The 12,450-nt window shown below is 50.1% G+C and overlaps 1 protein-coding gene and 1 pseudogene across 1 annotated transcript; one reads left to right on the forward strand and one right to left on the reverse strand.

Moving 5' to 3' along the window:
* Positions 1–8,031: 8,031 nt before the first annotated feature.
* On the forward strand, positions 8,032–9,528 carry LOC131400171 (heat shock transcription factor, X-linked member 3-like). The gene is made up of 2 exons (XM_058534895.1): positions 8,032–8,523; positions 8,938–9,528. The coding sequence occupies exons 1-2, from the start codon at positions 8,032–8,034 to the stop codon at positions 9,526–9,528; spliced, it is 1,083 nt and encodes a 360-aa protein (XP_058390878.1).
* A 1,277-nt stretch (positions 9,529–10,805) lies between these two features.
* LOC131400172 (protein EOLA1-like) lies at positions 10,806–12,203 on the reverse strand (annotated as a pseudogene).
* Between the last annotated feature and the right edge of the window lie 247 nt (positions 12,204–12,450).

The raw sequence follows: 12,450 nt of genomic DNA on the forward strand, positions 1-12,450 counted from the left end.
ACCTGGGCTTGTGACTGGCAACTGAACTGGGGGGTGGGGCAGTCTTGTAGGACTGACCCCTTACCTGTGGAATCTGATGCTATCTACGGGTAGACAGTGTCAGAACCGCTTGTTGTATGTGTGGGAACCACCTCCCCCCAGTGTTGAAATTGAGTCTCAGAACACTAGAAGAGTGGGAGCAAACCAAGTGTCTGTCAACAGGTGAATGGATAAGCAAAATGTGGTACAAACATACAAGGGAATTATTCAGCCTTAAAAAGGAAGGAAATTCTGACATATGTTGGTGAAAAATAATACACAGAAACGTCATTTTAAATGGAGTCAGGAGGCCAGAAGAGAGAACTTGCATGCACGAGCCTCTTAATGTACACTACAGATCCCAACAGGAAGAGACATACTGTGCATGTCCCACAGGAAGTTATTCTGCTTTACTATCCCAGCAGAAGGAAGGAAGAAATTCCTCCTTGCCCAGCAACAGCTCAACCAATGAGACAGTGCCATAACTCAGCCAATGAAACCTCAGTATATGTTGAACTTCCAGCTTCCTCCAATGGACTCTTTGTTTATAACAGCCCCTCCCAGCTTCATAAAAGTATGTTTTTCTCCTTTGTTTCTCTGGACATGCCTGTGGTTTGCCATAGACCACAGGTCCCCAATTGCAATTATTTGTTGTTCCCGAATAAACCCATTTTGCTGGTAAAATAACTGGCTGTTTATTCACTTTAGGTCAACATACTACAACATAGATGAGCCTTGAGGACATTATGCTAAGTAAAATAATGCAGACACAAAAAGACAAATGCTGTGTGATTCCACTTATATGAGGTACTTAGAGTAGTCAAATTCATAGAGACAGAAAGTAGGATGATAGGTGCCAGGGGTTAGGGAAAAGGCGGAATGAGGAGTTATTGTTTAATGGGTATAGAGTTTCAGTATTGCAAGATGAAAAGAATTCTGGAGATGGATGATGGTGATGGTTGTGCAACCATAAGAATGTACTTAATACCACTGAACTATACATTTAAAAATAGGATGGTAAATTTTATGTTATGTGTATTTTACCACAAAAAATATATTTTATTAAAAAAGGACACTGTAACAGAAAGGAAGACTGCCTTTGATGGGCTCATCAATAGACTGGACCCAGCTGAGGACGGAATGAGCCAGCTTGAAGAAATGTCGACAGCAATGTCCAAAACTGAAATGTAAACAGAACAAAGAACGAAAAAGATGGAAGAAAATACCCAAGAAATGTGGGACCAGTGCAAAAATTGAAACATATGCATTAGTGTAATACCAGAAGGGGAAGAAAGAGAGAAAGAAACAGAAGAAATATTGGAAGTATTAATGGCTGAGGATTTCCTAAAATTAATGATAGACTTGAAACCAGAAATTCAGGAAGGTCAGAGAACACCAAGTAGGATAAATAACCAAAAAAATGTACATCCAGACATATCATATTCAAAGTGCAGAAAATCAAACAGAAAGGAAACTTTCTGAAAGAAGCCAGAGGGAACCAAAAGTGTGAGAGGAATCCCTTCTGTTATTTCTCTTGTCAACTTAAAAAGCCAAGTTGCCTGTTATTTTATCTCAAAATGAGTTTATTCAGGAATAGCCAAAAGAATTGCAATGTGGGATGTGCATGCTATGGCAAACCATAGGCTAATCCGGAAAAGAAAGGAAGGGAGCTGCTTTTGTAGAGGAAAAGGGGGAGTAGGGAGGGGCTGTTCTAAGTGAAAGTCCTTTGGGGGAAAGTAACAGTTCAGGGTGGCAACAGCTTCTCATTGGCTGAGCGTGGCATTTCTCATTGGCTGGGCTGTTGCTGGGTGGGGAGAGAAATCTTCCTTCAGTAGTAAAGTAGTTTTACTTCCTGTCCAAGGTGCCAGCATCCACTTCTTCCTGTTTGGTGTAATTGAGGATGTCTGATAGGGTGTGAGAGCTCCCTCTGCAGACTTTCCCAACTCCAATCCAATTTAGTTAGGGTTTCTTTTATTAATTTCCACACTCTCTCCCTATGCTCCTGCCACTTGGCCAGCGAGTCAGACACTTTCAAGGGAAGTGCACAGTTGTGTCAGGGGACTGAAGGCCCATCTCCTAGCTAGAGGACCACAAGGGGGCCCCTGGGAGCCAGAGAGTGTGGTCAAAGCAATCTGTCCCGAACAATTTTAGCTGCCTGTGACCAGTGTCGACGACGAGTGGTGCAGGCGTTGTGTGTGAAAAGTGCCAGAGCTGGGCCCACCTCCGGCTGTGTCATAGTCAGTGCTGTCAGGTGTGCTCCCAGGCTCAGCAGTCAGTTTGGAGTCCATCACTTGAGGCAGCTTGCAAAGGCAGCATGGTGAGTTCTCCTTCAGGAGGAGGGCAAAGCTTCCAGGAGTACTTCTGGAAAACCAAGATCAAAAAGCCCTCCCCGTGCACCACACCTCCCCAGCTGTTGGGTTTTGTTTTTCCTCCATCCTTACAAAATCAGTGTGTCCCATTCAGTGATCAAACTTTACATTGTTTCCATCATCCCCTCTTCTCCCCCAGACCCTTTCTCCTCTGGAAGGGTTGTATGCAAGAGGAACAAAAGCATTTTCACAGAGAAACACTGTCATACAAGTGAGCCAGAAAGACACGTCATGTTCGGGAAGTGGTCAGGATGAAATCCTGGTTTTCAACAATTTTCAAAATGGATTTACATAACTGTTTTCATCCTGATCGCTTATGCAGTGAGGGATGGAGAAGAGAGCAATGCCTTTCTGGGGACAGCTCCGTTAACACTCACACCGCCTGGTGCCTGCGCCAGGAGAGTGAGGGAAACAGTCAGGTAATCGGTCCTTGTTGCAAACTGCGACTAACCCGGCTAGTCAACGGCAGAAGAACGTCCCGAGAGGGGGTCTGAGTGGGATCTGTCTGAAGTGCGTGGAGGGCTCCCAGTCCCTGCGATGGGCCCTCCCCGGATGTACAACTTTCACAGGAACGCCAAGTTAGGAGTGCAACCATCCGCCTCAGAAATGCAGTGCCCATGAGCAGCTCCATCTCACTTGGCCCCATCCCATATCAAGCCCTTCATCGCGGGCATCTGCAAAAGACCCGGATGGTGCAGGACAGCACCCAAGATGCTATGACAGATTCAGACCCCACAGAGGGGTGCCCCAAATCTGCAACAATCCCAGAGTCCAAGACCTGTTCATTGAGCTTGGCCTGCTCTCCATTCAGCACAGCTCGCGCTGAGGCTGAATCAGACCATCGTGGACAGTTTCAGGTTTTAGCTTAGAGTTAAAGCCAGTCCATTAGGATTTGGGAGTCTGGGATCCACAAAAAGTCAGTGGCTTTTCTGCAGCAGCAGGAAAGCCGAGATGCTGCAAGGACAGACGGCAACAGCGGTACAAGTCCGAGTGACAAGCAACGCTTTCCTAAGCCCTTTTTGCCTTGTCAGCCTTAGAGTCCCTCCCAATCGACCCCTGAAAAACATGCACCTCAGGTCGGATAATCATCAGCCTCTAAGGGTCAGACATGTGATTTCACAAGAGCTCATTAGCCAACTGTAGGGGGTTCGAGGGATTGAGGGCTGATCCAGGAAGAAGAGATGACCAGGGGAGGCAGCAACACACCACAAGCTTTACTGGGTGGTGCCCCAACAGGATTGCATTAGAGGGGACTCCCTCAAAGCATGCGATCGTCCCAGGGTTTATGGGTCAGGAGGGCAGTCTCAGAAGGGGAGCACTATGGTCGAACTGATATGTCCCCCCAAATGCATATGTTGAAACCCTAACCCCCGAAGATGATGGCATTACGAGGTGGGACCTTTGGGAGGTGCTTAAGTCATGACGGTAGAGCCCCATGGATGAGAGTAACCTTATAAAAGAGGCCCCAGAGAGATCCCCAGCCCCTTCCACTGTGTGAGGACACAGTGAGAAGGTGGCGGCTAGGAACCCGGAGGAGGGCCATCACCCCACCATGCTGGCACCTTGGACTTCCAGTCTCCAGAACGATGAGAAACAAATTTCTGTTGTCTATAAGCTACCTAGTCTGTGGTCTTTTGTTATAGCAGCCCGATCGGACTACGGGAAGAAGACAAGAGAGCTGCTGGGAGAGAGGCATCAGAGAGGGGGCCCATGTGTCTAAGCGATGTTGCTCAGCGGTTTGGGGCAGTGGCCTGGGGTCTTAGAGCCATAAGGCTCTATCTTATTTATTCTTAATAGATGTGGGTTGAGGTTTGGTGTGGTACACAAAGCAGGCAGGTTCTAAAAGGCCGAAAATCTGCTAGTATGAGCACTGTGAGAAACAATTGGATATGTGAAAATTTGAGTTGGGTGCTGGCAGGTTTTTAAGCCAACAGGACTCAGACTGCTGTGAAGAAATATACCACCTAGGGGCCCATACACACAGGTCATGCCTCTTTGGCTCGTCAGTATAACACAACCTGAACACTGCTTTTTAAATCTCTACAAGTCTATCTCCATCTGGAGACTGCCTCTCTTTCCCAAGTGGTCTTCCTTTTTCCAGGGTCTCCAATAGGCAAAAATCATCACGAGGCTTGTTCTGTTTCCAACTCTCAAAGATTTTACACCAGAGAGATTGATTGAGACTGACTTGAATGCCACAATTCCTACTGGGATAATGTCCCTGAAGGAGAGTAAGCCTAGTGGAAATTCCTAGAATCCAGGCCTCCCTGTCTAAGGCAAGGGGAGGAAGCAGGCTGCTAACAAAGCTTGCACGTGGCTCCTTTAGAAAGGCGCATTTCACCCAATGGCCCCCGTGCCATTTTTAGCCTCTTAGGACATGATTACCAGCATGCCCTTAGCCTTGGACAACTACAAAATGAGACATCACCAGACAAGAAAGACTTTCCTTTGCTGCTTGTCCTGCAGTGTGCAGGTGGCTTCACGGCACACAGAAGGCCCCTGTCTGGGGGTGAGGCTGTGGGCCCCATCCTGGCTCTACTTCTTCCTCAGGGTGGAAGCTGGGCCCGTGACTCCACCTGCCATGGCCCAGGCTTGGGCCTTTCCTGGAACCTGCCCAGGGACTGTGCTGAAGAGCAAATGGCAAAGACCCTCAGAGAACTCCCATAGCCAGTGATGCAGGAGCCCTCCACATCTGCTACTATGGTCACTGTTACAAGGCATAGCTGCTTTCAAGGACACTAAACCCCACCCAGGTCCTGGTGACACAGAACTTCCTTCATTCCAACATGTATACTGGGGACTGGGTTCACATCATGGTCTCTGCCATCCTCAAGGTCCTCCTTCCTAGTCTGGAGGGAGAGACAGACCCACCCAACCTCACAGGGGGCAGGAGCAACCCAACTGGGACTGGACGTGGCCGCTGGGCTGTGGGAGCCCTGGGGAAGGAGCTGTGAGGGGGATCTGGGATGGGAGGAAGACCTTACTGAGGAGGCAGCCTTGGAGCGGGACCCCGACAAGCTGAGTAGCCTCTGGATGGAGAAGGGCATTGACATACGAGGGGGCAGCACGAGCACCATTCCTGACTGGAGTTCCCAGCGTGTCAGAGTTTAGCGCCAGGGGCCCAGTGGGGGCTGGAGCCCAGCAGATGATGAGTGAAAGCAGCTGGAAGTCCTCTGGGCTGGCAGATGATGAGTGGGTAAGAGGAACACAGTGGCCGGGGGACTGGAAAGGGCAGGCTTCGGATGTCACGAGGGCCTGTGTCTGAGCCATGGCTGAGAAAGACCCCTCAGGTGCAACGTAAACCAACTACAGGGGCACAGCTGGTGCCTGATGGGGAGAGAGACCAGTAAGCAGGCAGCTGCCACTGGGACCCAGGGTGCGAATGGGGGCCGGGAGGAGTGGGAGGCACAAAAAGCCATACAACCAGGCTTGCCCCTTGGTGGTCCCAAGCCTTGGGCCCCATAGCCCAGAGCTATGCACTTTCTCCATGGCTGCAGGCTGTGCAGAAGCCGCAGCCAGTCCAGACAGAAATCACTTTCCCTCTGGGGTGGCTGTCCTGGGAGCCCAATCAGCCATGCTCTGCTCAAGTTACCTGACTCTAGGGGTTTGGTCCATAAGGCAGCGACACGTATGGGTCATCTCTGGGGCCTCTGGAGCACTGAAGAGCCAACCAATCATTTCTCTCAAAGTGGCTTGAGCGTGGTAGGTACCTAATAAAGACTGTCGGACTGGTGGCCACAGGGCCCAGGGTTGAAATTCTGGGACTGAGAAGGCTTAGTCGAGGGAGGCCATTTCCATAACGCATTTCATCAACTACACTGAAGTCAGCACTGTGAATGTTTCATTTTCAGAGGACAAGGTGAGCCTCATGTCCTAGATTCTTGACCCCAGTGGTAATTCGGTGACTCCTGAAACAAAGGAGACGAGCTAACGGTCCTACAGAAGACTCAGGATGTAAGAGTGCCTAAAGCACATCAAGGAAATACCTGCTCTCTGCAGAATGCCAGGCTGTGGTTTCCTGCGTCATTTTCTCCTCTCCCACCAGTGGCCCAATGCCTTTGTATAAGTCATCGGCAGAGTTCATGAGCTAGCACAGGCCACAGGGAAATTTCATTTTCAGTCTTTAAAGAGCTCACTGAAGGAAAAACACTTGGGTGTGCAACTGAAGGAAGCTGGCTGTTCATCCAGAGACTCTAGGAGACCTCTTCTGAGGAGCCACCAATGGCCTCCATTTAAATTCTTAGACTCTGAGGGCATGACCCTACAGGATAAACTGACTTCTTGAATGAACACTTTGGAAACCTGTTTAGAAGCACAAAGACCACAGACCAAGCCCAAATCTAGACCTAGGGTCTCCCTTAAGGGTTACAGTCCCTAGACCGAAAGGCATCTTGAGAGATTCTCTTTCAAACCCTCTTTGCACTCCCCTTTTAGAAACAAAGGATTGACTCTCAGGGAGGGCAGATGACCCTACTTAGTGGCAGAGCTGGGAAAAGGACCTAGGATCCTTGCAGGCAGGCCCCCCCAAATCAAGTAATTAAAAGGAGATGTACCAAATGAGATCTAATTTGGAAGTGGGAGGCCAGAAATCTGGGAGAGAAGAAGCCGAACCACTCTACTGAAGAAAGGAAATCGGGCTTTAGAGGCAGGCTCAAGGGAGGCTGAATCTGAGCGTCTGGGGAAGGTGATTTGAAAAGGGCAAACACAGGTGTTCCCAAAATCAGCTTGTCCTGGGCAATGAGAATAGTTTCTGTGGGGAAGAAATGGAAACTAGAGACAATTCTGTTGTGACCTAGAGAAGGATGAGATTTGGGGACAAGCAGAGCTTAAGAGGAGACTCCCTCTCACGCAGAGTGGAAGATGCGTCCACCCACTCACATGCCAGTGCTTTGGGTGACAGAGTTTGGGCAACCTGAGAAGCACTTCCCACTGTGCTCCAGCACAGCCTTACTCTGGGGACAACTTGACCCAGGGGCAAGAAAACAGGACTCTTTGTTTGGGCCCACCTGAGCAGGACCGACCAACCAACCAGCAGGAGTAGCTGGAAGAGACCAAAACAGAAAGGGAGGGGGTGACCAACCTAGACTAGGCCAATCAGCCTGCTAGGGACCACCCTCTTCTGGGAGGTGCAGTCTCCCAGGGGCCCATCTGACCCACCTAGTCTTGGTGGGAGCCCAGCTAGGACTAACCAGGGCCTGGTCCTTGAGCAAATCAGAGAGCTCAGCAACCGGCCCACCTCCCCGTCTTTAGGGGTGTGAATGGAGATAGGATCAAGATTTCTCAACCCATCCAGGGCCTGGTCCCATGAAATAATGTGCCTGGCAGCAGGTGGGAGCCTTTTCTGGGAACTTGAACCATACTGTTCTCTACTTTTAGAAAAGAGAGAAGCTGGGACCCTGCACCCCTCCCCTCCCCCACACTTAGCCAGGGCTCCCTCTACACACTAGCTGTGAGCCACCCTTGTGACATCATGCGTTGACTAAAGAGAATGATGACTTAAGCAGCTGGTTGCCCCACTACTGAGACTCTAGAATTTTGTGGACGGTATTTACTGGGCGTCCCCGCTCTGACTGAAGGCATTTCTGACTCGAGAGTTCACTGATACGGTCTTGGGTAGAACGTGCTCCTGATCTAGACTAGCTCCATGGCTAGTCAGAGTACTGACCAGATAGATCAAGTCGAGCTGGCCCCATCAAGTAATGGAGAGTCAGCAGCAGGGGTCCCATCTAATTCATCCAATTCATCAAATTTGGATTCAAGGGAGATTTTGGAGAACCACAGTGACCAAGCCGTGAGCCAAGATCCAGGCCCCCAAGAAGACCTACGACCACAGGATCCAAACCAAGGCACCGCCCACATGGAAGAAAACAATCTTCTTGGGCTCTCCTTCCCTAGAAAGCTTTGGATGTTAGCAGAGGACAGCACCTTCACATCTGTGCGCTGGAATGATGACGGAGACACCGTGATCATTGAAGAAGATCTTTTCCAGAGGGAGATTCTTAACCGGAGAGGTGCAGCGAGAATTTTTGAAACAGACAGCTTGAAGACTTTTATCCGCCAACTGAATCTCCATGGATTCAGCAAAATACGTCCAGACGACTCTTCGGCTCACTCTCCAGGGAACAAGAGAATGATGGTAAAGTAGAAAGTCCTTCCCTTTCCTATGTTCTCTGTCACTCGAATATCTTCCTAGTAGACCAAGATGAATGATACACTGAAAGGGTTTAATTTCTGGGGGTAACTTTCTTTCATGTGAGATATGATTTATGGAAAGATGAGAAAGTATAGATGTTCCTATGAAACTACAACCCCCTTAGAGATAATCTGCAGGTATGACTAAAGACTCTGAGAGGTCAGTTAATGTCAAGGAGATATATTAGCACCTTAACGTATGCATTTTGTGTGTTTAGTGAACTCAGGCTCTAGGGCATAACGAAACTTGACAGCAATTTAAAAAGATCTTTTCTCCGTAGAAGAACAGGACCACTATGATTGGGGGGGGGGTGAATATTTGCTCCCAGAATGACTAACAGGATTGATTTCGTTTCAGATCTACAAAAACCCAAACTTTCAGAGAGACAAGCCTCTCCTCATTGAGAACATTCGGAGAAGAGGAGACCTGAGAATTATTGCCTGCCCAGGGACCAGTGCAACAACTCCCAAGAGAAAGAAGCAGGTAGCAGCTACGAGGCACTCCCCAAGAATCCATCGCAATGAACCCACCAAAGAAGCCAACAAAAAGGCCCAGAAGGAAGCCCCAGATGCTCAGGGACCCAGTGGCAGCTGGTGGTTCACGTGTTCTGGTATCTGTTCTGTGACCTGTGCAGCCAGACGTACCATGGCAAACCATCACCCAAGTGAGCCAGGCAGCCCAAGTGGGGAGGGCCCGTCCAGGAATGAGATGTTTGTGCCCCTGGCTACTGCAAGAAGGGATGGCACAGGGGAACCACCCGCCAGGCCCCCAGATTACTCAGATTACGATTTTGTGATGTCCTTGTACAACACCAGTTATTTCATCCTGCTGGCTGCCCTTTCAGTCATGTCTGCATACGAGGCCCCTGATGGGGATGAGGAGCAGGAAGGCTCCTCAGATCACAAATGTGTACTCTGCGAGCAGTGCAAGGACAATCCAGGTCCCTAAGCTCACAGGTCAGCGGTGACAGATAAACATCACCGTTTTATAACCAAGATGCAAAACTTCATGGGAGTAAATAAACAATCTAATGAGAATTGTGAGTCGGTGTTCTTCCTAACTTTCGATACTACACACACCTCATCAGATAAGCCTGAGGAGGTGGGAAATCCCGGCCTGAAACAGGTTTTGGTTCCTGTTGTCCTCCTTCACTTGAAGAAACATGATTTTCACACACTCAGCCGAGGATCTGGCTAGGGAGTATTGAGGCAAGCCCTGGAAGACCTGGTTCCCTGAGCCTTGCCTGGTGGTCAGGAGACAGAACAGCCTGGCTCTTGACCTTGGGGGTATCACCTTACACTATGCATGTATCTTGAAACAGGAGAGTCTTTCCTCACGGGTTCCCCTATGATACTAGGAAGTTTCTGATCAGGAGCTGGACGTCTCTGGCCCAAGAGCCAGGGGCCTTCCAAAGAGGTCCACCTAATAGCAGGGCCACCCCACTTGCCCGGGGATGTCCAACCACTGCAGTCTGACTCAGAAGGGACAGGTCATTCCAGTCAATGCCTGGGGGAAAGCCCGTCATCCTCACAGGTAACAACCACTAGAAACCTTGCTAAGAAACGGCCAAAAGAAAGAAAGAAAAAAAGATTTCCCACAAAATAAACAACACTACCTATCACTCATCCAAGAGAGCTGTATTTAGACAGGAAGGACATGAAGTAGCTGTGCGACATGTCAAATACGCGTGCTCCGTGATCCACGGGACACTTGACAACAGAGCAACAGTCAATTGCAAGGACACACAGCTGCTCTGTGTCCAAGTCTGATGTCCTCTTCACCAGAAATGAGGCCATCCAGGGCTGGTCACTCTCGAGCGATCATTCAGCACCCACTCCCAGCCTTCACACAACGTCCCCTGGATGTTTTTCAAACATTCTGAGTTCGACCAGAACAAAGAGAGGGGAGAACACTAACGAGTTCTCTTAAAACATATTTCTTCGTAGAATCCAGAAATCAGCTGGACCAAAATGAGTGGCAAGGCCAAGACATTTACTGGCAGCTTTCCCTTTTTCCTGAAGGTCAAAATCCTTGAGACTGTTCCTGAGCCTAGAGAGGCATCTTGCAAGCAAAGTCCCGCTTCCTCGTCCCTGCATCCGAGTGGAGAAATCTGTTTACACGCACAGCACATGGTGGGTAGCGCCCTCCACTGCGGTGCCAATCCATATTGAACCCGATTTACACGTCCGCGGTATGACGGCAAGTTGATAGGTCATGATTTAGCTGGTTTCTCAGTAACCTTCCTCCGAGGAGCCCACGTTCATCAGGCCTCCTGCCCCAAGGGGATCAGGTGCTCTGGGATGTCTACCTGGAAGATATCCCTTCCGCCTTTCCTGGCTAGGGGCTCCAGTAACCACCCGGGGTTTGAAAGCACAGTCAGGAACTTCTGCTTCAGGTTGGTCAGTACAGCTTGACTTTCCAGTTCCACAACCTCATCAGGAGCTAAGTCCTCTGGGCACTGCAAAGTTTCCCCAGTGTCAACGAGCCCTGTGCACAAAGAGAGAAGCACAGAGATGTCTTCTCTTCCATAAACCAAGGCCTGCCTGTGAGAGAACATGGTTTTCAAAGTTACAACCACTAGAGACTAAGATGATGTCACCCAATGAACACGGAGTGAGCTGGGTCTCTCGGAGTGAGCATTTCTGACATGCCAAACTCTGTCCACGGCATTCCGGGCGAGGCCAAGGGAGGGACAATGAGGAGGAGAGGGCCTTGTCCTCAATAACCCCACCAAAATAATGGGCAGGTCTTAGTCAGACTGCTGAGGGCAGCAGGTACAGATTACAAGGGCACCGGCCACTGCAGGGAACCTACAGGCCATCAGACCCCCAAGCACTTCACCAGGCGACAGGAGCTGATGTGGGACCTCAACCATTGAGGGGTTAGGGGACTTGCCCAGTATGCGGCGGGCACTGGGGGTGGGACACGCATGTGATGCCAGGCAGGCAGCCTGAGTCTACAGGCCACCCTGACCCGCTCTGCGTGCTCTGCTGCCTCTCATGGTCTCTGCCACACGCATGCACACGCAAGCACACAGACACATGGGCAAACACCACATGCAGATTCGGACCTGTCCCTGCCTCTCAGATCACACACGGGAACTGAGGCCTAGGATGGAGAAACAGTTCACCCCAGGTCGTGGAACCTCAGCCCACTGACCCCCAGCCCAGGGACCCTTGCTGCCCCTCTGAACGTGTGGTGCTTAAAGAAACCACACAGCCCACACACCCAGCAGTTCAAAAGAAAAGAAGCCACAAAACTCCTGAGCAAGATCCTGGGGGCAGCCCTGCGAGGTGTCTGAGCAGTGCCTGGCACCGCGTCACTTGCCAGCTATCACTCCACGGCCCTACTTTTCTCCTTCCCAGAGCAAGGCCTGAGTCTGAGCGGGGGTCCGCCCCAGCCTCTCCACCAGCAACTCCCTCCAGGCGGCATCTTCCCAGTCCCTGTGAGCAATGTGGATGGCGATGGCACAGTTGCGGTGGCTGCTCAGCAGGGGATACCAACGCGTCTCCAGGGTCTTGACCCCATTTAAGACAAAACCTGCATAGGGCTGCCAGAAGGAGAGGCAGCTGAACTTCATCTCCCCAGGGCTCCTCGGGCCTCCGGTGGCCTGTGGAAACAAAGAACAATGAGTGTCAATAAACATCACGCACCAGCATTCAAGCTCACTGCTCCCTGGAGTTTATTTTGGTCATTTGTAAGCAATGCTGGATTTTAGTGGGGTTACATGGATGAAAATAGGGGGTTTGCATGGAAGAGAGGTGGCAAAAGAGGGAAGGGGGTGGTCTCTGATGGGAATTCTGGGAGCTTTGAGTTAGGTGCACCCTGCTGGGGAAGACCCCACGCTGAAATTGAATAATATAGCCTCAA

Source organism: Diceros bicornis, chromosome X (genome assembly GCF_020826845.1).
Source record: "Diceros bicornis minor isolate mBicDic1 chromosome X, mDicBic1.mat.cur, whole genome shotgun sequence".
NCBI lineage: Eukaryota > Metazoa > Chordata > Mammalia > Perissodactyla > Rhinocerotidae > Diceros > Diceros bicornis.

Bases quoted from the DNA above. Each gene is read 5' to 3' on its own strand.
- LOC131400171 (XM_058534895.1), top strand. From the start codon at position 8,032: ATGGCTAGTCAGAGTACTGACCAGATAGATCAAGTCGAGCTGGCCCCA. The intron at 8,524-8,937 runs GTAAAGTAGAAA...ATTTCGTTTCAG, and splicing joins CAGGGAACAAGAGAATGATG to ATCTACAAAAACCCAAACTT.